The following is a 27,904-nucleotide window of genomic DNA, read 5'->3' as shown; positions in this document are numbered from 1 at the left end:
ACAATCAAAGTTAGACCTGCCTGTGTAAACTGAGGTACAGATCTGTATGCTGATGGCAGAATTGGGACTAGAATTCAGGTATAGTGATATATATATATATATATATATATATATATATATATATATACACACACACACACACACACACACACACACACACACACACACACATATATATATATACACACACACACATTTTTTTTTTTGGTTAGTCCTCACCCAAGGGTATTTTACTATTGGTTTTTAGAGAAAGTGGAAGGGAGGGGGAGAGACAGACAGAAACATTGATGTGAGAGAGACACATCAATTGGTTGCCTCCTGCATGTGCCCTGACCAGAGCTGGGGGATCAAGCCTGCAACCGAGGTATGTGCCCTTGACAGGAATTGAACCCGGGACCCATCAGTCCACAGGCCGACTCTCTATCTGCTGAGCCAAAGCGGCTAGGGCCAGTTATAGTTATATTTTGTTTTAATATGATTCCATGTTGTGCTTTCTCAGCTTCCTATCAGGGAAGAGTTCTGCTTTTTGGAAAAATTGACTCAATAACAATTCTAATCCATTCTGGGTTTTCTAAACAGTGGTAATCAATGAGCTTGCAGATGTTTGAGAATTCACTAGATTCTCCACTGGCATAGCCCAGGCAGCTCAGAGCCTCACAGGAGATACAATTCATACACATAATAAAAGCAAAAAGCTTCCAGTTATCCAGGAATTATTAATAGAGTGCTACAAGGAAAGAAAGGTAATATAATATCTGGAATGTCTTTTTCTGCCCAATGTGGAACTTCATAAGAGGTAACTCTAATGGGCCTCCTAAAAGGTAAAATAATGAGACTGAATACCTTTTCAAAAGCTAGGTCCGGAAAGCAGGCCTGTGTGAATGTAGTTGGATCCTGAAAGAGGGTGGTGGGGTGAATTGGGGCTTGAGTTCATACATTAAAGTTAAGCTGACTCGCATATTTTTATACTTTCTCAAAGAATTTAGTAGGAGAATTTGAAGGACTTTTCCCCTTTTCAAAATAATGTTTACTTACCCTATCTGAAGACATTTCCTTTCCTGTGCTTAATACTCAGCCTACAATATGTAACAGCCAACAGATGAACAGTACTGCATGTATGTGTGTAACATGGTTAATCATTTCCTCAAAGGAAACAACAACAACAACAATAAACCCAGCCACCCCAAATCAAGAGGGTAGAAGAGAACTAACTGATTTATCTGTTGTCTTTCCTGTCAAGATGGCCCTCGCCTTTGCTTTGGTCAGCGGGAAGGACTTTATGTATGAGTCATACAAATGTTTTGCCAGGGCCCGGAGGTCAGCAGACTCTGGGTTCAGCTGGTCGATATCACTGGAGATCTCCGCCAACAGCTTCTCCTTCTCGGCCTGTGGCATCCGCCCAAACCTGATGGCTATAGGGGAAGAGAAGTGACAGAACGAATCATTGAAATACTGCCGCTCTCCATGCACACTGTCCTCCCACAGCCGTAGTGCCCACAGAGTGAAAGCCCCTCCTCCCCTCCAGCAATCTCAAGTCTTGGTTTCTATCTACAACTTTGCTCATGATTTTATTTCACAGCAATAGCACAGGTTATCAGTAAAAATTAAATTGTTCATTTAAAAAGTAATGCATGGCCGAAACCGGTTTGGCTCAGTGGATAGAGCGTTGACCTACGGACTGGAGGGTCCCAGGTTCGATTCTGGTCAAGGGCATGTACCTGGGTTGCAGGCACATCCCCAGTGGGAGATGTGCAGGAGGCAGCTGATTGATGTTTCTTTCTCATCGATGTTTCTAACTCTCTATCTCTCTCCCTTCCTCTCTGTAAAAAATCAATAAAATATATTACAAAAAAAATAAAATAAAAAATAAAATAAAAAGTAATGCATGACCTTGCCGGGAAGGTGAAAGAATCTAAGGGTTCAGCAAAGAAAGGAAAGTATATTTGCTGACAAATAATTGAGAGCCAGCTCTTACTCATCCTTTCAAGACTCAGTTCAAATGTCACTTTCTTTGTGAGGTTTCCTCTGATTTCTTCAAGCAGAGTTTATTTTTCCTTCCCCTGTACGCCAACAGCTCTTAGTACATACTTCAATGATAGCAATTCCACACTGTACTTTAATTATTTATTTTACATATTGTTCCCACTCTGGAACAAGATCCTGAAGGCCAGGGGCAATGTCTTTTTCATCTCTATATCCCCAGCACTTTACATAAGTAAGGTGCTAAAAGGTCAACATGTTTCACAAATGAAAGGAAGGAATTGTGCAGAATTCAAAGTCGTACAGACACAGGTTTTGTTCACATGGAGTCTGTACTATCTGCTTTGTCCTTGTTACAAATAAAAATGGATGGTGCTTTCTTTCTTGTTATTAGGCAAGAGAGTACTTTTATATTCAGTGGAGAGAAGCCATAATTATCCCCCTGACTCTCCAGAATTACCATTTAATGATGCTTGTCAAAAAGACAATTTCCTTAACAGTTGGCTTCTTGTGGGGTGAGAAGAGTGAAAAAAGAAAAAAACTGAAGAAAGAAAGGCAAAGAGGAACAGTTAAAAGAGGTTGATAAGTCTTAGGTTGGGGGAAAAATCTCTCTTTCAACTCAAATATATTTTTCTTCCTCCTCACCAATACTATCTGCAAAATATCATTATTAATAAATTAACTTTTAAACCAGTTATCACACCTCATTATAGGGGCTTACACATGCTGTTTTATTTAAAGCTTTAAAATTCTTTTTAAAAATTGAGATTATAATTGACATATAACAATATAGTAGTTTCAGTTGTACAGCATAAAGATTCAGTGTTTTTATATATTGTGAAATGATCACAATAAGTCTAGTTAATATCCAGCACCATGCATAGTTCCACACATTTTTTTTCTTGTGATGAGAACCCTTTAAAATCTGTCTTAGCAGCTTTCTAGTATACAATACAGTATTATTAACTACAGTCACCATGCTGTATATTCCATCCCCAGATCTTATTTATTTTACAACTGGAAGTTTGTACCTTTTGGCCCCCTTCACCCATTTCGCTGCCTTGCCACCCCCTGCCTCTGGTAACTACCTATCTCTTCTTTGTAGCTATGAGTTAGGGTGTTGTTTGTGTGTGTGTGTGTGTGTGTGTGTGTGTGTGTGTGTTTGTTCCACATATAAGTGAGATCATATGGTATTTGTCTTCCTCTGTCTGACTTATTTCTCTTAGCATAATGCCCTCAAGGTCCATCCATACTGTCACAAATAGCAAGACTTCCTTCTTTTATATAGCTGAATAATGTTCCATTTTGTACATATCGTATTTTCTTTATTTTTTCATCCATCTATGGACACTTATGTTGTTTCCATAGTCTTGGCTATTATAAATAATGCTGCAACAAACATGGGAGTGCAAATACTTTTTGAATTCTTTTTTTTCCTAGATAAATACCTAGAAGTGGAATTGCTGGATCATATGAAAAATATTTTGACGAATGCTAGTTTGGGGCCACACTTGGGACTCTGCATTTTCTCATAATAAGGACTGCACTCCCTGCATTTTCCCATCATAAGGACATTTGGATATCATAACCAATATCCCTCAGAATATAACCGCATCATTTACTGTATTCTCTTGCATAGCATTGATCAAAATAATTATCTATAATGTTTTCTTTTCTCCCCTGCGATATAATCTCCACAAAGGCAGGAATGTTGCTCATTATTTTATCCACAGCACTTAATATAATGTCTGGCACTTGTTAAGTCCTTATCTATCTATCTATCTATCTATCTATCTATCTATCTATCTATCTATAAGACTAATATGCTAAGTGTCCCTCAGACCATTTGACCATTTGACCAGTTGCTGGGAAGCTCACTGACCATGAGGGGGTAGATGCCCTTACCGGTAGGTTAGCTTGCTACTGGGATCTGGCCGATGGGGACTGGGTGAGATGGGCCAGACATGCCCTGGAGCCCTCCTATGGTTCCTCCCTGGCCCAGATCATGCACAAGTGGGGTCCCTCCGCCTGGTCTGTGCCTTCTCGCAATCTGGGACCCCTCGGGGGATGTTGGAGAGCCGGTTTCAGCCTAATCCCTGCAGGCCAGGCCGAGGGACCCCACAGGTGCACAAATCCATGCACTGGGCCTCTAGTATAATATATTTTGAAATGAGATGGAATAAAACCCCCACAAAAATATGAGATAGCAGATTCCTTCAAAATCCTTCTCTGTGGAACCAGTCCAATAATTTGCTTCCTTGTATTATTTATTCCTTGTTCATCAGTAGATCTTGGTTAATAGTGGGAGGCAGAACATATTAGAATTACTTGTTAACTCCTAAAATTATGCATCTTCCATAGGAAATTTTAATATGCTGTCCCTACACTCAATGAGAAGTGTATCAAAAACTTGGGATTTGGGCCCTAGCCAGTTTGGCTCAATGGATAGATCATTGGCCTGTGGACTGAAGGGTCCTGGGTTCGATTCTGGTCAAAGGCACGTACCTCAGTTGCAGGCTCCTCCCAGGCCTGTGCCCTGGTCAGGGGTGTGCAGGAAGCAACCAAATTGATGTGTTTCTCTCACATCTATATTTCTCTCTGTCTTTCCATCTCTCTTCCACTCTCTCTAAAAATCAGTGGGAAAATAACCTTGAGTGAGGATTAAAACGAAAACAAAAATAAAAAAAACCTTGGGATGTGGAACAGTTTAGAAAAAGCTTCCTAAATGATGGGCTCCTGTTGTTTGCATATGTATCAAACTACTACTATACTACTATATTGGTTTATGTATATTCTACTAGATCATAAACTATATAAGCACTAGGTTTTCTTTTTTTTTTTTTTAAATATATTTTATTGATTTTCCACAGAAAGGAAGGGAGAAGGAGAGAGAGTTAGAAACATCGATGAGAGAGAAACATAGATCAGCTGCCTCCTGCACACCTCCCACTGGGGAGGTGCCTGCAACCAAGGTACATGCCTTTGACCGGAATCGAACCTGGTACCTTTCAGTCCGCAGGCCGACACTCTATCCACTGAGACAAACTGGTTAGGGCAGCACTAGGTTTTCTTATCTTTTCTTCTGGGTGCAACGAAATACACATAGTAGGTATATAATAAAAGCTTGATGACTTGAACTTCAATAAAAGCTTGAATAGTTAAACTCCAAAATATCAAGTTTGGAAACATAAAATGAGACAGTATGTGTACTGTTGGGAAGTTTGGGAAAGTGATCATGAAAGAAAGCACCCAGTAAGAATTATGGCATATTAAAAGTAGAAGAATTTTTAGTGTAAAACTTGGAGAAATATCAGTTATGTAAGGAAATAGAGGTTATATAGAATCACCAACAATCTTTTACTCTTTAACTTTAGTTATTTAACAGAGCACACAATACTGTCTCTTCACTCAATGAATAAGTATTGAATGTCTAAGCTCTGGTTACATTTTCACAAGTAATAAACTCTCTCTGCATGTATATATAAATAAAAGTTTACATGCCTAGGAAAGCACTATTTCCCCAATAGGTAATCCAAAAAGTTAATTTAAAATAAACAAACAGCCAAAGATAGTCACTTATTACATTTGCTAGTCCTGCTTTTCCATAACCTAACAAAATAGACAAAAATAACTTCTAAAAATCATTTTAGAATTAGGAGATATTAAAGAGAACGTCTTTGCTACAATCTAAATTAAATATGAATTTTTGCACCCCGATGTTCATTGCAATGTTATTTACAATAGCCAGAGTTTGGAAGCAGCCCAAGTACCCATTAGTAGATGAGTAGATAAAAAAAAGCTGTGGTACATTTACACAATAGATTACTACTTGGCTGCAAAATAAGAAGTCTTACCTTAGCAATAGTATAAAGGACCTGGAGAGTGTTATGCTCTCACACAGATGTCTCTCTCTTCCCCTCCCTCCCTCTCTAAGAATCAATAAAAATAATTTAAAAAAAAAGTTAAGGAAAATGTTCCATGAGTCACAGAGTGAGAATTTTTGGCCTCTCTGGAAGGCAATGGAATTAGCACGGCTTGAGGTAGTCAGGATGTCTACTTCCTAGTTTCAGGAAGTGAAAATCTAAGTGACTTAACTCCTTTGGTCTTCAATTGCCTTATCTATAGAATGAGGGACTTGGAAAAGAAGATCTCTAAAAATTCTTCCTTTTGCTCTAAATTTAGCTATAAAATTCTACAAACATCAATGACATACGACTAGGAAACATGCTATGGTCTCTTCTTTTTAAAGCAATATTTGTTTAGTCTTTGAGGCCCTGAAAAAAAAGGGCACATTCTGTCTGCTCTACAGACCTAGCATATGTCACATAGAGCAACTTCCCGGATACTGGCATTCAGTGTCATTTTTGGGATAATTAATCACCTACAGAGAATTCATTATCTTACTTTTTAAAAAAATTTTCAATATCAGAACTACTATACACACCTCAGGAAGAATAGGTTTGGTAGAGACTCATTAATTTCTGGTGAAAGTAAATTAGCATACCTTTATGTAAAACACTTTCGGAGCTCACTACTAGCATATGACAGATTCAGCATTGTGTATTTAGCACTGATTAACTGAACACACAAACTCCAAGCACATGGAATATTTAGATATCCTGCTCTTTGAATCTTAGATACAATGGATGTTTCTTAATGACAATTAATGACATTTTAAAAATACCTACCTAACTGTAGAAACATCAATGACAAATGCCACTTAATTACAAAGATAAATTAAAACAGATTTTCAAAATAAATTAAAAATGATTGAAGAATGAAATAAGTTAAGTTTTATTAAAAACATTTTTGTCTTTCAATATCTAAGGGGTGAATTTGCAATGATATCAGGTTATTGACAATTATTAGTAAGGTTATGTCTCATGATCAGTTTCCCCACTTTTAACACGTTTATTTTGCAAAAGCCTTATCATGTAAGTAAGACTTGCACAACATTATTGCTTTTCATATAGCTATTGCCAAGTAAGTTATGTTTTCCCACCTCTTTTTCTTGAGGAAAACAAAAACAAAAACAAACACTTTGTGCATTTTCAGGTTTTGCAGAATTTGGCAATCTAATAACTATAATTTTCTAGCTACTCTAAAGTAAAACAAGAGGCAGCCTAAGTCATTTTTATGTGGGGGTAACATTTTTCAAACTGTTTGTAGAGAACATTTAAACATTTGCTTAGGTTTCTTTCCAAAGTAGAGATGAACAAAACACTACTGCCTTACCTTCTGATTCAGTCTCTGATTCCCTAAATCTTACTTGACATCATTGAATTCATTCATTGAACACTTGTTTGATGCAAGACATTGTGCTAGGCAAACTGGATTGGGGGGGGGGGGCGTGGCAAGATGATTCTAAATATACACAGATTATTCTTTCCCTCATGTACCCCTTTTTACTAGCTCCTTCCTTTCCACTGAAGCAGATGTTTAAGGTTCTGATCCTAGGGCATCTCCCCTTTATGCTATTTTTCCTCCACCATTGAAGTTATTGAAAGAGTGGTCTTTCCTCTCCATCTGCATTTGTCACTTGCTCTTTATTTACTTCCCAACCCACTGCAACCTAGTTTTTGCTTCATTTAAATTGACCAAAACTTTGCTCTTAAAAGTCCCTAATTCTTTTTTCACAGTCAGATCTAGGGGCCTCTTCTAAGTTCTCCTACTTGCTCTCTCCAGCAGTCTCCCAGCTTTTAATACCATTGATATTTAAAAAATTTCTCATGCTGGTTTCTGGTTTTCTGGTTCTCCTCTTTCTGCCTGCTATTTTCCAGACCTCCTTCCTTCACTTATATTCTGTTCTTCCTACTTTGATCTTCTAACACAGAATGTGCCAATGACTCCTGCCTTCTCTCTCTTTTTTAAAAAAATATTTTTTTATTGATTTCAGAGAAGAAGAAGAAGAAGAAGAAGAAGAAGAAGAAGAAGAAGAAGAAGAAGAAAGAGAGAGAGAGAGAGAGAGAGAGAGAGAGAGAGAGAGAGAGAGAGAGAAACATCAATAATGAGGAAGAAGTATTGAACAGCTGCCTCCTGCACACCCCACACTGGTGATTGAGCATGCAACCTGGGCATGTACCCTGACTGGGAATCAAACTGTGACCCCCTGGTTCAGTGGTCGGCAAACTCATTAGTCAACAGAGCCAAATATCAACAGTACAACGATTGAAATTTCTTTTGAGAGCCAAATTTTTTAAACTTAAAACTATATAGGTAGGCACATTGTTATTAACTTAATTAGGGTACTCCCAAACTGGCCTTTGCTAAAAACGGCTTCAATCTGATTGAGGTATGTTCACTGAAGTCGACCCCTTCCAACTCTCCCATCCACACTCGTCTTGTATACTTGTTTCGTCTATCTCCTTTCGTTCATCCTCTCTATATGTCCAAACCATCTCAACATACCTTTCTCAATCCTCGACACTACATCTTCTTTCACTCCACAACGTTCCCTGTACGTGCACGTGGTATTTTGTGGAAGAGCCACACTCAAGGGGCCAAAGAGCTGCATGTGGCTCGTGAGCCGCGGTTTGCCGACCACTGCTCTGGTTCATGGGTAAACACTCAACCACTAAGCCACGCTGGCTGGGCTCCTGCCTTCTCTTTTTGAGATTTGGATCCTTATTTTTCACTTCCTTCTAGATTCCTTTATATGTGGATGTTGGATATCCCATAAGCACTTCAACTACAACATAAAACTGAACTTTTCATTTTCTCCCTCCAAACTGTCTCCTCTGTTTTCCTTTCTTGGTTAGTTCATTCTATCACCAAACTAGATACCTCGAATAATCTCAACAGCCTCTCTTCCTGCAGACATTTGTATTCATTGGTCATTGCTCTAATTTTTCTCTCAATTCCATTTCTTCTTACCCATCCCAATGTCTTAGTTCATAATTTTGCATGGGTGTTCTGGTAAACTTCCTTGATTTGCAACCCCTTTCATATATCCTTTTTACTGCTGTCTTTAGTAGTTTGGCTTTTGGTAGCATAGATATGATCACTCCTTTGCTTTATGAGGCACAATGTGGTATCAGAGAAAGTTATAAAACAAGAGAAGGGGAAGAACGGGAAATTAAAAGTCTTATGGAAGAGAAGCCATTTGAACTGGGCCTTGAATGCCAGATAGAATTTTGACAGGGAACCAAAGAACATAATACACAAAGACCCACTAGCATTCTCCAGGAACAACAAAGAACACAGTTTGCCTGAAATATATGTGAAAAAGAGCAGCAGTGGGATAAGGTGGTGGAGGCTAGAGAGTGGGCAATCATGAAGGCCATGCAGGCTTGAGTATCATAGCTGCCCTGTACATTAGCACTTTTTACTCTGTTATAGTTCCCTAAAAGTTAACATTTGGGTAATTTATACCACAAAGAAGACTAAAGAAAAGAAAGAGAAACATGTTGAAGTTTAAATTCATTTGCCATTGAGATTTTCTTTTCTTTTTTTTGCAATATACACTAAGCTTCTGTTTACAAGGAAGGAGGGAACTATCTTGAAAATGCTGAGTGCCACAAATATCTATAAAACCACTTTTCTGAATTTTTATGAAGCCACTGAGAAATTATTTTTAAGTTGTCAGCTTTTTTTTTTAAATAAAAGGAAACCCCATTATTTACATAATAGGACATCCTAATCAGCAAAGCTAAGGTTTCACTAATTTTATACATATGCAAAGCATAATTTTTAGTCAAATCTCAATGGTATAGGGTAAAACCTAGATGAATGACTCAAGTACCGTAAGTCAATTCTTTTCTACATCAGATTATTTTTTAAATGCAGAGCCAACGCTTATTATTTTATTATTTACTTCATACATGAAAAGCAAGTTTGAATATGAAACACGGACTAGTCAAAATTCTTAATGACTAAATTATCTCATAAAAAATATGCCCTAACTGGTTTGGCTCAGTGGATGGAGCGTCGGCCTGCAGACTGAAGGGTCCCGGGTTCGATTCCGGTCAGGGACATGTGCCTTGGTTGCGGGCGCATTCCCAGTGAGGGGTGTGCGGGAGGCAGCTAATCGATGTTTCTCTCTCATTGATGTTTCTAACTCTCTATTCCTCTCCCTTCCTCTCTGTAAAAAATCAATAAAATATATAAAAAAAATAAGAGGGAACATTTAAAAATATGATTAATGTCAAAGATTTTGACAGAACTTGAAACAAACATTATACTTTGAAAATTCTATAAAAATTTGTGAGTGTCCATTAACTGAAGAAGGAATATTAATCTATGAGAGTATTTTTATCAAGATTCTGTAGATACCAGCTTCACTAACTCAAAATATAAAACAAATAGCAGCTGATGCAATAACCCCTTAGTAAGTTAATTCTGGATAGCCCAAGAAGTTGCCTCTTTATTTCTGCATTACTTGGAGCCTTCCTCTAAAGGTGTCTAGACAGGGTATTGAACTGATTATGCTTGAGACAATTCAGGAAAACTTTGGAGCAATCAGCCCACGGTCTAAAACTGATGGATTATTAAATGACCAAAATCATGGCAACATGTGTTCATTTTGATAATTACAGAAAAACAAAAAATTTGTTCCCAGAGCATCTCAGCCTAACAACTGGGTGCTTTTTCCATCCAGTGCTGGAAATGGGTATTTGAGAAATAACTACGTTTCCAGTTAGAAGAATGCTGAAATCATGCCCTTCTACAATCAAAATACAGGTTCTATCTTCAGGTGAAACCATATACTATTATCCAACCATACCATTCATACATTCTTTAGTCTGGACTGCTTTAAATTTGTATCTGGGCTACATCATTATGCAATCATCAAATGTATTGCCCTAAGTTACTGAGCAATTGATTGGAACATACAGAAGACCTGATTCAGGCAGATGAATTATATTTTTATGGTACCAAAGCATATAGATGAAAACTTTTAAACTCAGGCAATTGACAGATAACCAGTTGCCTAAATATTTAGGAAGACAGTGACATTGTCGATAAGATACAGAATAGCTTAACTGAAAAGTGAAAAATTCAGTAAGCAGGTTGCTTGACTTACGTAATATCATAGAATTTTCGAAGTTGAAGGAACTTAGCAATCACTGGTTTCAGTGATTTTCAAACAACACTCCCCAGGGTTCTTAGGGTCCTTGAAGGTTACTTCGGAAGCCTCCTTCAAAGCTGGGAGTGGGTAGCTAATGTGGAAGCTAAATGCATAGAATAAACAGATACCAAAGAGCAAAAATAAAAGTAACACAGAATGGAATAAATTTACTTTGGGGGATGTTCATCTCTTCTTGTACATTCTGAAAACAGCAAGGTGCTGATTTTGGTATAACATAAGGAGCCTCTTTTGAAAAGTTGGTGGGTTATTACATTACATCTCATAGATTAATATTCCTTCTTCAGTCAATGGGCACTCACAATTTTTATAGATTTTCAAAGTGTAATGTTTGTTTCAAGTTCTGCTGTTAAAATCTTTGATATTAATCATATTTTTAAATGGTCCCTCTTTATTTTTTATGAGATAATTTAGTCATTAAGAATTTTGACTAGTCAATGTTTCATATTCAGAGCTGCTTTTCATGTATGAAGTAAATAATAAAATAATATGCGTTGGCTCTGCTTATATTGTTCATTCACATACAACAATAACAAAAAGGAATTTTATATGAATGGAAACCTCATTACTGTTGGCCTCATATTGGCCAAAGCAATGAATCTAAATAGTTACTAAGATTTCCTAGAAAACTTTGTATTTGAAAATGTTTTCTTCATCAGGAAAACAGGCAAAACTAATCAAAATCTAGTTGTTGAGTTTCCCTTCTTGTGTTATATCAAATGGTTTTCTTCTCTGTGCAGCAAACACATTACCATAAAAACCCCTGGGAAGGGATTTTCTTAGTCATGTGTGCAATCCTGTAAGTGTTGAACTGCATAAGCCTTTGATGCCATGATATTTAATTCCTTTAATAGTCACATGATGTCCAAAGATCACCTTATTCAGTTCATGATAGCTTTCTTTGACTTTTCTGGGAAGAGAAAATTATACCCTCAATAACACATAGGTTGGGCTTTAAATATTACTGGCCCTATAAACAATAAGAAATGGGAGATATATTTTATTTTATTATTTTTATTATTTTTTTAAATATATTTTTTATTGATTAAGATATTACATATGTGTCCTTATCCCCACGTTACCCTCTACCCCCCCTGCTCATGCCTTCACCCCCCCGTTGTCCGTGTCCATTGGTTAGGCCTATATGCTTGCATATAAGTCCTTTGGTTGATCTTTCCCCCTTACCCCCACTCTCCCCTACCTTCCCTCCAAGGCCCGACAGTCCAATCAATGCCTCTCCGTCTCTGGATCAGTCCTTGTTCATCAGTTTATGTTGTTCATTATATTCCACAAATGAGTGAGATCATGTGGTATTTACCCGCTCTCCAGTTCCATCCATGCTGTGGCAAATGGTAAGAGTTCCTTTTTCTTCTTCCTCTTCTTAAAGAATACCTTTCAGCATTTCATATAATGCTGGTTTGGTGGTGATGAACTCCTTTAGCGTTTTCTTATCTGTGAAGCTCTTTATCTGACCTTCTATTCTGAATGATAGCTTTCCTGGGTAGAGTAATCTTGGTTGCAGGTTCTTGCTATTCATCACTTTGAATATTTCTTGCCAGTCTCTTCTGGCCTGCATGGTTTCTGTTGAGAAATCAGCTGACAGTCGTATGGGTACTCCCTTGTAGGTAACTGACTGTCTTTCTCTTGCTGCTTTTAAGATTCTCTCTTCGTCTTTTGCTCTTGGCATTTTAATTATGATGTGTCTTGGTGTGGTCCTCTTTGGGTTCCTTTTGTTTGGGGTTCTCTGCGCTTCCTGGACTTGTAAGTCTATTTCTTTGACCAGGTAGGGGAAGTTTTCTGTCATTATTTCTTCAAATAGGTTTTCAATATCTTGCCCTCTCTCTCCTTCTGGTACCCCTATAATTCTGATGTTGGTACGCTTGAAGTTGTGCCAGAGGCTCCTTACACTATCTTCATATTTTTGGAATCTCTTTTCTTTTTTCTTTTTCGGTTGGGTATTTTTTGTTTCTTCATATTTCAAATCTTTGACTTGATTCTTAGGATCCTCTTATCTGCTGTTGGATCTCTGTATATTATTCTTTATTTCAGTCAGTGTATGCTTAATTTCTAGTTGGTCCTTTTTCATAACCTCGAGAGTCTCACTAGATTTATCGAGGGTGTCACTAAATTTATCGGCGGTTTCCATAAAATTCTTGAAAAACCTTATAAACGTGGCCTTGAACTCTATATCCAGTCGTTTGCTTTCCTCCATTTCTGTCATTTGTGACCTGTTTCTTTGTCTCCGCATTTTTTATGCTTCCCTGTGTTGGTAGAGTGGTTTTGTGTGCTAGGTGTCCTGTAGGGCCCAGTGGCTCAGCCTCCCCAGTTACCTGAGGTGGACACTCTTGGTGTACTCCCTTGTGGGCTTTTTGCACAGTCTTGTTGTAGATATGCCTTGATTGTTGTAGGGTCACTGGGAGGAATTGACCTCCAGGCCAATTGGCAGTGAGAATCAGCTGTGTCTGTAGTGGGAGAACTTCTGTGCTGAAGACACCCTTCTGGGGCAAGACTTGCTTCAGTGGGGTTTTGGTGCTCACTGAGTCTGCACCCTGAGTGTGTCCCTTATGGATCTGAGGAGTTGTAATCTGGATGGTCCCCCTCTGACCACTGGGTACACTGGCTCTTGGATCTAATTGCTGTAAGCACCTCTGAGGGAAAGCCGACCTCAAGTTCTGAGTTCTGCCTCCTGCCAGACAGTCCAGTTTCTCCCCGTATGAGTCCTGGGTCCCCAGAGACTTCCCGGAACCAGAGTTCAGAGCAGTCGGGAGCTTGTGACTCCCTCCTGATTCAAAAAGACAGCCGCGTCCTCAGGCGCCAGCCCCTTTCTGCGTGCGCGAGCCTCCGTACCTTTTCCCCTTACCTCCGCAGCTCCTCTGGCTCTCAGTGTGCTTTTCTTTCCTTCTAGTTGTAGAATTTCCACTCAGCCAGCCTTCCTGTAGTTCTGGATGATGTCCGTTTTGTCTTTTGTTATATTTTTGAAGTTGTTGTGGGAGGCAGCAATTTCCCGGTGTTTATCTATGCTGCCATCTTAGTTTTTCCAGGGAGATATATTTTAAATGAATATGTACAAGCAATAAGAAATATATTTTATATCAATGTGTAAAATTACAATTTTTTAAAGGACAAAAAAAGAAATACAATTAAAAGCAGAATTGGCAATGCTTTCCTATGCAGTTTTATAGATAATGATCTCAAATCAGAGATTTTTTCATAAAGATAAATTAAGTTTATTGCAACTTGATTGCATCACCTAAAATCTAACCCATGACTTGAAAATATGCCCTTATGTTTTATAAGGTCTGAAAAAAAAGGAAATAGATGGAATTAAAACAGCAAATTATTTGGCAATCAATGACTGAAGTTGTATATTGCTATAGAGCAGATGTGATTAACTGTTGAGAAAATTAGACCAAATTTTCTTCCTGTCTACTATAGCTAATAGATCTATTCAGAATACATTCTTTTTTTTTTTTTTAAGTGTTTTTTATTGATTTTAGAGAGGAAGGGAGGGAGATAGAAAATCAGTGATGAGAGAGAATCATTGATTGGCCTGCCTCCTACACGCCCCCTCTGGGGACTGAGCCCACAACCCTAGCATGTGCCCTGACTAGGAATCAAATCGCAACCTCCTGGTTCATGGTTCGACGCTCAGCCACTGAACGACACTGGCCAGGTATAACACAGTCTTGCCTTTAGAGCAAATAACTAACATTAATGATAAAAATATAATTTTGTAAACTATTTTTAAAGGGTAAAGTATCAACCAATTAATGATTCCAAAATATCTTGATGATTTCCACTGTGAAAACCAAACATCAGCATGATGGAGCAAAAATTTAATTTTCACAGATGCTTTGGAGTTCTTACAGATGAAGACTGACTTAAAGATTATCCTCTTACCAGATCAGTTTTGATATCAGATAAAGGCAAAAGAAAGAAAAAAACAGGATATTCATCGAAATGAGACTTTGGATTTAATTTGATCACTTTGACATTTTACATTTCTTGAGCTCATAATGAGTTCTTAAAAAACTAATACTTGAAAAATATAGTAACATTATTATGTCAAAATTTGTTTTGTGTGCTAGTTAACCAGTCAGAGCTAAATAGAAATCAAGAACTATTTCTTCAAACAGGCCTATCTTCCATAATTTTACTGAGTTAGTTCTACAGTTCATGAAAACAAGGTCTTCTACATTCTTCCCCAAGGTAGACACTCTAAATCATAAGCTTGGTTTTTGATATGAGTTTAAAAAGTAGAAAGTTTTATTCTCTTATGTGTCTATGGACACTGAAGTTTTGTGGAACTTTAAAATATTTCTTTATCCACAAGTTTGTATGCTGCTCAAAGTCAAAGTTATTGCTATACCTACACTCATCTTTGCATAGTGAAGAGGAAAAAAAACAACATCTAAATTCTGAGAAGCCACCTAAAGTTCCATATTCAAGATTTTCTTACATTAAAATTAGAAAGAAACTACTGATACACAGAAGTAAAGTATAATTGTTTTTAATACTATTAAAGCAACATTAAAAAATCACAGCTATCCTTACATTTGTCTTAAAATACTATAGTCATTTCCATCACCTCCCCAGATTTTCAAGTCTTTTCTCTCATCATGGCAGATGCCCAACTAGAGAGGATTCTGCACTAACAGCTTAAAAACTCACACCTAAATGAGAAATGCTTTGTCAGTACACAATATTCTGAAATCTGGCATTCTGTGGAAAAACTGTGCACATTTTCATCAACGGCCTTCATATCTACTGATCTGGCAGCCATAAGAGAATAATAAAGTATGTGGTGCTAAGTGTTCACTTACCATTATGAGACATCCCCACTGCAAGGCATTTCTGAAACCGACAGTACTGACATTTATTTCTACTTTTTTTGTGGATCCGACAGTTAAGATCACACCTATCATAAATAAGCTTCAATCTGATTGTTCTCCGGAAAAAACCCTGCAAAAAGATAATGAAAAAAAAAAATAAAAGAAGTAAATTCTAAGTCTTTATGACACATTGAAGCAGCAACATATGGCTAAAGGCACACTGGCCTGGGTATTTCACACTGTTCTGGCCCTGGTGACTTTAGGCAACTGAATTTTCTTTGCTATAAAATAAAGAACCAGAGGATTTCCAGTGTTTTGTTTTAGAAGATGACCACATCCAACCAATGTCATTCAATGTATTTTGGCTCTACATTTGGGTTTCAGCATGCTCTAGGAAGTGCTCTGGATTTAATGTAATGCAAATAAAACACCATGTAATCAGTTCAGTCTCTCTGCAAACCATTCCAACAGCATGCCAAGCCCTTATAATTGTGCTAAGCAGTTTGGCAAAGTTACAATCATTTCATCCTAATACATTATCAGGGCCAATAAAAATCCACATGTGGATAATTTTTTGGAATTCTCTATGTTGCATAATTTCCTGCAGAATTGGTTTCATTTATTTATGCAGTTGAAAATGTGTGTGTTCCATAATCATTGTAGCCTGCAAACAAAAAGAGATAATGGAAAATAGCATGAGAAATAATAAATCAATCCTCAGAAAATCGACTGCTACCTTAAAAAAGCAAATATGTCAATTTGAGGCTAACTGAATGCTGCAATATTTATATTTTTTGGAAAGTCTTGAAAAAAATTCTATTCAGAAATGTTTTCTAACTCCACTTTTTTGTTCAAAGTATTCCTATTAATTTCTATTGTGTTCATTTTCATGAAACTCAGTTTTTAATTCTTCCAAATTTATCTGGTCCTGTTTGGTACAAAAAGCACTGAACTAGTATGATTCTGTCATTGATGTGCATTTTTATTTTCTCCACATTTCTATCTTGAACTCTAGACAAGTATGTTCTACTGCTTACTTGGCATCTTCACTTGGAAATCTAATAGCGATCTCAAACCCAGCATATCCAACACTAAAGTCCTGATCTTACCCCTACAGACTCACTTCACCACAGCTTTTCCATTTCAGTTGGTACAACTCCTTCCTCTTACTTTTTCAAGCCCAAATCCTTGAAGTCACTTTCTACTTCTTTCTCTCATGTAGAAAGCTCTTTCTCTAAATATACATTTGCCTATTTCCCTCATTGCCTTCAAGTTTTGCTAACACCTCAATTTCTCAATGAGGCTTATCCACCTTATTTAATACTGTGGCTTGTCCCTGCCCCGTTTTCCTCAGGAACCACTGATCTCCTTTACTCTGCTCTAGTTTTTCTTCCCTTCCCTCCCCCCCCCCCCCCGATAGACTAATGACTTTCTAGCATACTATACAATTTGATTATTATATTTATGTTTATTTCCTGCTCCTCCTCCACTGCCCAACTAAAACTGTGAGTTCTGTGGGGGCAAGGATGGTATCTTAGGCCACTGGATGAAGCAGGCTTCTACAAAGTTTCTTCATATTACTGATAAAGAAACTCTTCAACAACACTCTTATTTATTGCTTCAGAGTCCATAAAATAATGTGTAATTTCAACAATTTACTCTCATGATTATTGTGAAGTCTGTGAACTGGTGAGCTGGAGATGTATTAGTCACGATTTCAGAAAATAGTTGTGTGTACTTATTATTCTAAAGGGTATATATATTAGTTTAGATATCCTATCTAATAAAAAGGGAATATGCTAATTGACCCTCATGCCATCGCAAAGATGGCAGTGCCCATAACAATAAGGGAATATGCTAATTGACTGCCCCGCCCTCAAAGATGGCGGCACCCACAGCCAATAAGGATGGAATATGCTAATTGACTGCCACACCCTCAAAGATGGCGACACCCACAGCCAATAAGGAGGGAATATGCTAATTGAATGCCACGCCCTCAAAGATGGCAGCGGCCACAGCCATAAGAGGCTGGCAGGGGAGGGAGGGTGGTTGGGGGTGACTGCTCTGGCAGGAGAGCAATTAGTTGTTAATCAGGCCGGCAGGGGAGCAGTTAGTGAGTGACCAGGCTGGCAGGCAGGCAGGCAGGCAGGCGAGTGTTTGGGAGCCAGCAGTCCTGTGGGATGGGTCCTAAACCAGCAGTTGGACATCTCCCTAGGGATTCCATAATGGAGAGGGTGCAGGCTGGGCTGAGGGACACATACCTGCCACCCCTCCCCCCGCCAGTGCATGAATTTCATGCACCAGGCCTCTAGTAAACTAATAAAAGAGAAACATGCAAATTGTTGTCACTCTGCTACGCCCACCAGCCAATTGGATGAGTATGCAAATTAACCCAACAAAGATGGCGGTTAATTTGCATACACAGGCACGGAGCAAAGACTGAAGGCTGAAGAGGCTTGGCTTCTCCACTGTGGCTGGAGTGAAGGCCTGGGTCCCAGGTGCCGGAGGAAAAACGGTGCTGGCAGTCAGGGGAAGGGCAGGCCTATTGCACGAATCTCTTCATGCAACAGGCCTCTAGTATATATATGTGTGTGTGTGTGTGTGTGTGTGTGTGTGTGTGTATAGTTAATCCTCACCTGAGGATATTTTTTTCCATTGATTTTTAGGAAGGGTGAAAGGGAGGGGCAGAAACAGATAGAAATATCAATGTGAGAGAGACACATGGATTAGTTATCTCCTGCATGCGCCCCAACTGGGGCCTTGGATCAAGCCTGCAACTGAGGTACATGCCCTTGACCAGAATTGAACCTGAGCCCCTTCAGTCTATGGGCCGACACTCTAACCACTGAACAAACTGGCTAGGGCTGAATAAAAAAGCCCAACCCTGGATTAAATCTGACTCATATAATATAAGCAGTGTTTATTTTATAAGATAAATATTTATAATATTATGTTTAGAAAATATACAAAATATAAAATATTTAAAATTTTATATTTATAAAAACTTTATAAAAGCTAAACATTTACTTTATAAAGTAAATATGAACAACTTATTCTGAACCCTGGAGTATATAATAAAAGCTATTCTAGCCCAGCTGGCGTGGCTCAGTGGTTGACCATCAACCTATGAACCAGGAGGTCATGGTTTGATTCCTGGTCAGAGAACATGCCCTGGTTAGGGATTCAATTCCCAGTAGGGGGCATGCAAGAGGCAGCTGATCAATGATTCTCATCACTAATGCTTCTCTCTCTCTCCCTCTTCCTTCCTCTCTGAAATCAATAAAAATATATTTTAAAAATAAAAACTATTCTATTACTATTTTATTCACTTAGTACATTAAAATTAATTATTTTAAAAGACTACATGTGAAAATATGAGATGATTAACATTTTTTTAATGCTTGGGCATAATATTACTAAATATTTGAACTTTGCAAAATTCCCCTTTTCACAAAGAAAAAAGGTGAAGCGAAATAGTATCTCCTTTCCAAAATAGTTCTATCTCTTTACCTGCCCATAATAATACATGACTCAATTGATGCTGGAGTAAGAAAACACAGAGCACTGGTTTAGGAGTCCTAGCTCTGCCATTTACTAATGGATGACCATGGGAAAGCTTTACTTATTCATAATTTCTACATCTGTTAGTGGCCATATATAAGCTCAACCTTATAGGACTGTTCTAAGGCTCAAATGAAGATTATCTATCTATCTATCTTATCTATCTATCTATCTATCTATCTATCTATCAATCATCTATTAGATCTGTCAAGTCTTACACATATAAAATATTACATGGTACAGTGAAAAAACAACAATACTGGAAAATTCAGAAATCTGGGTTTTGGGCCAGTTCATCAGTATCTTGCCTTGATCCCTTGATCAAGTCACTTAAAAAAACAAAAGCTGCAAGATATAAGGATTAAATTAGATCAGTGCCTTCTAGAACCAATCTGGAGGAAGAAAAGTGAGGCAAAGTATCCCTGCTTTTATTAATTTTCTTAGGTTTTCAAATATTTTATTATTTGAGTAGTGGGTTTTAAAAAAAGTTTGACAATTTTATCTCAATTCCTTTTCATGTGTTTGCAATAGGAAATGAAATAATAGGTAAATTTTCAACAAATTCTTTGAAGAAAGAAGAAAATTACTTTTTACCTTGCATCCCTCACAAGCATGAACTCCATAGTGAAACCCGGAAGCTTTGTCTCCACAGACACGGCATTCAATTGCCATGAGTGAGTTGGAAGGCTCTTCATGAGGCTTATTGTATAGTTGAGCCTTTTCAGAATAATAAGGTGGGGATGCAGGCTCCACTTTGATTGCATCTGTGTATAGAGAAATGGGAGCAGGTCATTATTACATGAAAAACAATACTAAAAAGGCAATAGGGCAAGTCATTATGGTACACCTTAATGCCATATTTTTATTATTTAAGTGTAGAACCACTATGGAACATGAAAAGACCATAGGAAAAGTAGGCTTGGTAAGCATGGGCAAGTCACAGCATCTTTGAGCTTCAAATGTATAAATAAAACTGGGAAGGGAATTAAGCCTGTGATTCTATGACCCTCCAGCACCCCATATACTAGTATAGTATTTGAGACAATCAAGGTTATTTTACTATGTAATATGCTGTACTTGGCATTTTCACAATATTAAATTGTGTATTTTAATTTCAATGTTGCATTTTAGAAATATTTTCAAACCATTCTTGCAAAAGACACACAGAAGGAACATAAAAAGTAAAAATACCATCAGAAAAGGTGGTTTGTAAAATGATATTTGATAGAGTGAAACAACCTATGGAAATTTAGCACTACTTTCCCACTGGTTAAGAATAGGGGTATTAAATTTCCATATTAGGCTCCTACTGAAAACCACACATATTAATATAACCATGTATATTATTTATCTTAAAAAACACACTAGAAATACAAGAAGTTCTTATTGTCAAGTAATGGTTACCAATTACATAGTGGTGGCTTTGGGAAACCAGCATATCAGTACACAAAGAGATAAAAATCAAGGAAATAGCATCACAGAAATTTGTTTTATCTTGAAAAGTGCAGTTTTAATTTTTCTTGAGTCTGATGTTTCGATGTGAATTGAGTTAATGGTATGAAGATTTATCAATAGACCAATTTTTCAAAATTTAAATTTGTGTTATTTATAAAATAACCTTAATTGTCTCAAATACTGTATGCTGTCTGTTATAGCTTTAGTATTACGGGTGTTGGAGGGTCAGAGAACCACAGGCTTAATTCCCTTACCAGTTCAGGTTTCAGTGTAAGCTTCTCAAATGGCAGAATTAGAAAAAATTGGATTATAATTTGTAATTTGGTGATAATAAGGTAGCACACTGTTACTTATTAACTTATAAGTATTCAAAAGAATTCAAAGTTTGGGTGATGGACTCTTAGCCTGATATATACCTGGCAATATAATCATACTTGATAATGCTCCTAAGAAGAACCAAAAAAGAAAAAAATGAGGAGAGAAAGGAAGAAGGGACAAAGGAAAGAATGATCTGGGGGATTAACACACTGCCTTCCTTTCTGGTAATATTTCATGGATATGTGGATGAGTAGACTAATGGTAAATGTCTTCTCTATAGAGTTTTAGTCTCTGGAGCACTTACTCCAGTGTTATTGAGTCCAATGCTAGTCTTAGTACTCTGAAAAGTGAAAATAAACATCATACTTTGGTAATCTTGGAGCTTCAGGTCATACTTATAATCAGCAACCATTGGGTCAGCTCTTGCGAATGGAATGTCTTCATAGTGTGGAGTGGAAATGCTGGAGAAATCAACAGTGGTGAAGGGCTTGATGTCAAAGGCGTGGGGGTGGTCATCCATTACGGAAAGATCCACGGAGCTGATTCCAAAGTTGGTGGGCCAAAATGGCATCTCTGTGTCAACCATGGTAATTTCTGAAATGGAAAAAAAGCATAGCTATGTAGTTGGTCCTGGAGGACAGAGCAATCCTCTAAAGATATGTAGAAAGGGAACTGAAAGAATGTTTGGTAATGTGATTTCATCTGGAGAAGAGAACACAACCACCTTATTAGTGCTGCCCAATTTGTTTTATTAAAGAAAGTCATCTCTTAGCTGGATATCACAGTGGAGAACCCTGTAACAGTATCAACATGTATAGTGTACTCCATGAAAATGTCCTACAGACAGTCCTGCCCTCATTATCTTCTACAGAAGGTCATCAATCAAATCTGTTAATTTTTTAAATATATATTTTATTGCTTTCTTACAGAGAGGAAGGGAGAAGGATAGAGAGTTAGAAACATTGATGAGAGAGAGACATCGATCAGCTGCCTCCTGCACACCCGCAACTGGGGATGTGCCTGCAACCAAGGTACATGCCCTTGACCAGAATTGAACCTGGGACCCTTCAGTCTGCAGGCTGACGCTCTATCCACTGAGCCAAACCGGTTAGGGCAAGTCTGTTAATTTTTAAAGAGCATAAAGTCCTGGGACAAATTTACTTTCTTGAAATTAGAGATCCTAAATAGTTTTCTCTTTAGGATGAAAATTTTGCTTTTCTATTCATGTTTATAATGTTTTTGTGCGACAGAAAGTTGGTATATTAAATTTAGATAAGAATTTATTCTTGCCTAGCCTGCGTGGCTTAGTAGTTGAGTGTCGACCTATCAACCAGAAAGTCACTGTTTGATTCCCAGTCAGGGCACATGCCTTGGTTGCAGGCTCGACTCCCAGCATGGGGTGTGAAGGAGGCAGCTGATCTATGATTCTATCTCATCACTGATGTTTCTCTTTCTCTCTTCCTGTCCCTTCCTCTCTGAAATCAATAAAAATATATATACATAAACAATTTATTCTTTAACTATATTATAACATAATTTTATTCTTAAAAGTAACACCAAAATGAATCTTTAAAAAAAAGAGAAATCCCTTCTGTGCTATAAAAACACTCAAATATTTACGTTTTGTGTGTATACAGTTTCCTTAAAGAGGAGAAAGCATTCCTCATATTGAGAACAGAGAGGTTAGAGATATGTGAAACATATTTGAATATCAATGACGGAATGTTAAAATGAGACTCTGGCCAAAACCGGTTTGGCTCAGTGGATAGAGCGTCGGCCTGCGGACTGAAAGGTCCCAGGTTCGATTCCGGTCAAGGGCATGTCCCTGGGTTGCAGGCACATCCCTAGTAGGAAATGTGCAGGAGGCAGCTGATCGATGTTTCTCTCTCATCGATGTTTCTAACTCTCTATCTCTCTCCCTTCCTCTCTGTAAAAAATCAATAAAATATATTTAAAAAAATAAAATAAAATAAAATGAGACTCTGGCTCAGAATTCATTTTAAACCACCCCCAAGACAAAACAAAAATGAAAACAAGGAAACATTAAAAACACACACACACATAGATAAAAACACTGATATGGATTCTAAGGCCACAGAATAACTTGTTTCATGAATTGCCTGCTTAAGATGCCACATGTATTTTTCTAAATATGTTTTGTGGTCACAGTAAGTGAAATAAAACCCTCAGAGATTTTGGTTCTAAGTACTTAATGTGGATTTGTGAGTGACTGAAGTGGGTAAACTTTAAACCTTTATGCAATGGGAACCTGTCTGACTCGGTTTACCTGAAACCAGTTCACTATTAAAGTGGTGCCAAAAAAGCAGTCACAAGTATTTTATTTATTTATTTATTTATTTATTTATTTATTTATTTATTTATTTATGTGTTTATTTTTTTGTTAATCCTCACCTAAGGTGAGGATATTTTTTCATTAATTTTTTTAAAGAGAGTGGAAGTGGGGGGGGGAGGGGAGAAAGAGAGAGAGAGAGAGAGAGAGAGAGAGAGAGAGAGAGAGAGAGAGAGAGAAATATTGATGTGTGAGAAAGACTCATTGGTTGGTTGCCTCCTACATGCCGCCCTGGGGCCAGAGATCATGTGAACTGCGCCAGAAGGATCTGCCTGCAACCAAAATACATGCCCTTGACTGGAATCCAACCTGGGACCCTTCAGTCCTTGGGCTGACACTCTATCCACTGAGGTGAGGGCAGTCACAAGTATTGTAAATGTTAACTCCTTGGTCAAAAATACCAGTAGAGAGGTGTGGGAATTTGAGATTGCTGTTAGAGGCAAAGAAATGAATTGCTCAAAAATTCTAGGGCACCTGAAATCATATGCTTACCTGTCTTATTTGCAATTATATCCCTATCTCCTAGCAAAGAGCTTGCTTGGCTCATGGTAGGTTCTCCTTAAACATTTGTTTATTAAATACTAAATGAATTGATGGAGTTTTAGCATAAAAGGTAGGAAAAGGGGAAAACAAACTAGTATTTGAGTACCTCGCACATAAAAGACGAATTCTACCTTTTACTTCATGTAACCCAAGATATTATCCCCACTTAGAGACAGGTAGGCTAGGACTACAAAGTGCAGTGACTTGTCCAGTGTCCAACAGCTAGTAAGTAGAGAATTCAAACTCAAGACTGATCCAGAAACCCTGTTCTGTATATATTCTCTCATTGATGAAAATAGTTTATGCAGGAAGAGCTGTTCTCCTAAGGATATCTGGGAATGGGTGTCTTGTATTTTCCCAGCAAGCAGAGAGCTAAGGAATTCACTCACTCTCAAAGGCTGAGTTCTGCATGAGGTTAAAGATTCCAGTTGTGGTCTTCATAAGAAAAACAAAGTGCCTTGAAAACACAAATGAGGAGCCTAGTCCTGTGAATGTGCTTCAGTGGCTCCATGAGGAATCATTAGGCACAGTTTGGGTTCACATTCTGAATATCTACATAAATAAGTACCCAAACAACCTTAAGTTATCTGTGTTACAGTGTAAACACTACACAACAAAAAGAGGAATGTGCACTGGTGATAGCTTGAAGGTCATACTGGGTCTCAATGACATCTAGTAAAAAGTTTATGCTCTCAATGACAGGGGCACCCATCAAACCGAATTCTTTGTCTCAAAACATATCTAGTCCTGCCCAATGTGGCTCAGTTAGTTGAGTGTTGTCCCATGCATAGAAAGGTTGCTGGTTCAATTCCTGGTAAGGGCACATACCTAGGTTGCAGGTTTGATCCCCAGTCAGGTCGCATATGAGAAGCAACTGAACCATGTTTCTCTCTCACTTCAATGTTTCTCTCTCTCTCAAATTAAAAAAAAAAAAAAAAGCCCAGCCAGTGTTGCTCAGTGGTTTAGCATTCACCTATGACTCAGGAGATCAGGGTTCTATTCCTGGTCAGGGCACATGTCTGGTTTTCCGGCTCGATCCCCACTGTGGGACATGCAGGAGGCAGCCGATCAATGATTCTTTCTCATCATTGATGTTTTTATCTCTCTTTCCCTCTTCCTCTCTCCGAAATCAATAAAATACATCTAAACCTACCTAACCTAAGCCATTCCATTTACTTTGCCCATCTCCTCAGCAGGCTTATTTCACATTTTTCTTAGTATAAATTACTTTCATATCTAAATATATCTCCCTTGTTTCAACTGCACTATCCATAAAAGTTGGTTTATCAACTACTTCTCATTATACTTATTGTAAACAAAATAAAGGTTCACTAAGTGAGTTAAAGGTACTGTATATGCCTCTGTATGAACACTGGGAAATAAAAATAAAGATGCAAAAATATCTGTGTTGCAAGAAAAATTAGTTGCTCATCATTTTACTGGTTTAGTTTTGTTTCACTTTTTTTTTCTTAAATCCTCATTGGAGGATATGTTTGGATATGTTTATTGATTTGAGAGGGAGATAGAGAGACTTTGATGTGAAAGAGAAACATCAATCCGTTGCCTCCCCTACGCGCCACAACTTAGGTATGTGCTCTGGCAGAAAATTGAACCTGCTATCATTTTTGGTGCACAGGACAAGGCTCCAACCAGCTGAGCTACCGAGCCGGGGCTTTTTTCACTTTCAATGTGACTTCAGTGACTCCCTGTCAACCAAAGCCATGCTTCTTAATACAGGAATCATATCCTTATGGGTCATGGATTTTAGTGAAAAGTTTGGGGAAAATTTTAATCTTAAAATGCCCACTTATGCATAAATGAATAGAATAAAATTCATGTTATTTTAAATATATAATATGAAACTCCTAAAAAATTGTACTTGTATATTTCATGAACACATGAGTTAAAAAATATACATTTTTATTGATTTCAGAGAGGAAGGGAGAGGGAGAGAGGTAGAAACATCAATGATGAGAAAGAATCATTGATTGGCTGCCTTCTGCATGCCCCCCCTACTGGGGATCAAGCCCACAACCCGGACATATGCCCTTGACTGGAATCGAACCCAGGACCCTTCAGTTCATAGGCTGACGCTCTATCCACTGAGCCAAACCAGCTAGGGCTTTAAAAAATAATAGACTTTTCCTGGCTGGTATGGCTCAGTTGGTGGGCGCGTTGTCCCCATACACGGAACGGTCGTGGGTTCGATTCCCAGTCAGGGTACATATCTAGGTTGCTGGTTTGATCCTTAGCCTCAGTTGGGGCACATGCCAAAGGTTTCAGTCTCTCTCTCTCTCTCTCTCCTCCCCACCCTCCCTCCCTCCCTGCCATTCCTCCCTGCCATTCCTCCCTCTCTTTCTAAAAATCAATGAAAATGTCTTTGGGTGAGGATTTAAACATAAAAAAGATTTCATTTTTTTTGAGTGATTTTAGGTTGACATAAAAATTGAACAGAAAGTACAGAGTTCCCATATACTCTTTCCCCTTTCTCCCTTCCCTTCACCCCCGAAACTCACAATTTCCCCTATTATTAACTTGGATTTCCCCTATTATTAACACTTGCATTAGTGTGATACACTTGTTACAAATTGATGAACCAATATAGATACATTATTATTAACTAAGGTCCACAGTTTATATTAGGGTTTACTTTTTGTGTTGCACATTCTATGGGTTTTGACCAAGGCCTATCATGTACCCACCATTACAATATCATACAGAATAGTTTCATTGCCCTGAACGTCCACCTATTCATTCCCACCCCAAGAATGCTATGTTTTTGCTGTCCTCTTCTACTAAGGGCTATCAGTGGGAAAGCAGGAGAAGTTGTGACCTACATAATAAATTAAAATGTCCTGGCTTGGCATTTAAGGCGCTCCCTGGCATGGCCTTGACTTAATTTTTTCACTAGTGATCTTTTTCCATAGTGATCTCAAACCTCACTCCCATTTGGTACAGCCTGTGTTTGGTTAGGCATATTCTACTCTGACCACGTTCAACATGCTCTGCATTTTCTAGTCTGTTCATCTTTGTTCATGCTGAGGCTGCTCTATCTTCTTCCCATCCTCACTGCTACACTTTACAATCTGTCTTTCCAACAATAGTGGGAAATCCCATAATAGTCCAAATGCTACTTTCTCCATGAAACCTTCCATAAATGCTCCAACCTAAAAATACTCTCCATTTTCTGTATGCCCACAGCATTTTGTACTTGTCTTTTAACTCTGATATAATTATTTGGATAAATATCTCCACCATTCAATTTCAAGTTCTGGAGCAAAAGGACAGTGTCTTACTATTCTGTTTTCCCTTTAGTCCTATGCACAGTTGTTTACTAAATGCTTGCCAATTGAATGAGCATATTTTATAGAGAAAAGTAGATAAGTATTCATTTTTTTTTCTGTGAAAATGGAATAAAGGTACTTTCTCAATGGTTTAGTTTTGCTAAGACTTAAGCTCCCCAGAAAAGATGGTAATCTTCAATATTATAAATAAAATACAATTTAAGCTAAAATCCTTCCCCTCCACAATGTATACTCAGTTTTCCTTTTTTTTTGATAATTGCAGGAGGAAGATTAGGGTCCTACAAAGTTTGTTTGCTTTTTCTATGTAGAAAAGACAAAGTAAGAAAGAAAAACAGCTTTCTTGTTCATTTCTATGAAAACATATTACTCAAATACATATTTTCCCTCCCCTTTCCTTCTCCCTGTCCTCTTATTCTAGGACATCTTGACCTAAACAATATTATTTCATGGACCATGTTTACTGGGAGGCACAGTG

General features: G+C 37.8%; 1 protein-coding gene across 4 annotated transcripts in view; it reads right to left on the bottom strand.

Moving 5' to 3' along the window:
- The window catches only part of PPARG (peroxisome proliferator activated receptor gamma), a 135,053-nt gene that overhangs the window by 26,261 nt on the left and 80,888 nt on the right, over positions 1-27,904 (bottom strand). For 3 of the 4 annotated variants that reach the window (XM_036332213.1, XM_036332212.1, XM_036332211.1), the window contains 4 exons: positions 21,598-21,825; positions 20,053-20,222; positions 15,889-16,027; positions 1,213-1,412 (listed from right to left, as the gene is read on the bottom strand). In XM_036332213.1, the coding sequence (XP_036188106.1) occupies positions 1,213-1,412; positions 15,889-16,027; positions 20,053-20,222; positions 21,598-21,817 (729 nt within the window). In that variant the 5' untranslated portion in view covers positions 21,818-21,825. Of the gene's footprint in view, positions 1-1,212; positions 1,413-15,888; positions 16,028-20,052; positions 20,223-21,597; positions 21,826-27,904 lie in introns of those variants that run through there. The other variant, XM_036332215.1, reaches the window with a different exon arrangement.

Source organism: Myotis myotis, unplaced genomic scaffold (genome assembly GCF_014108235.1).
Source record: "Myotis myotis isolate mMyoMyo1 unplaced genomic scaffold, mMyoMyo1.p scaffold_m19_p_13, whole genome shotgun sequence".
NCBI lineage: Eukaryota > Metazoa > Chordata > Mammalia > Chiroptera > Vespertilionidae > Myotis > Myotis myotis.
Note: the sequence above shows the minus strand (reverse complement) of the source record. Positions and strands in the feature narration are given on the sequence as shown.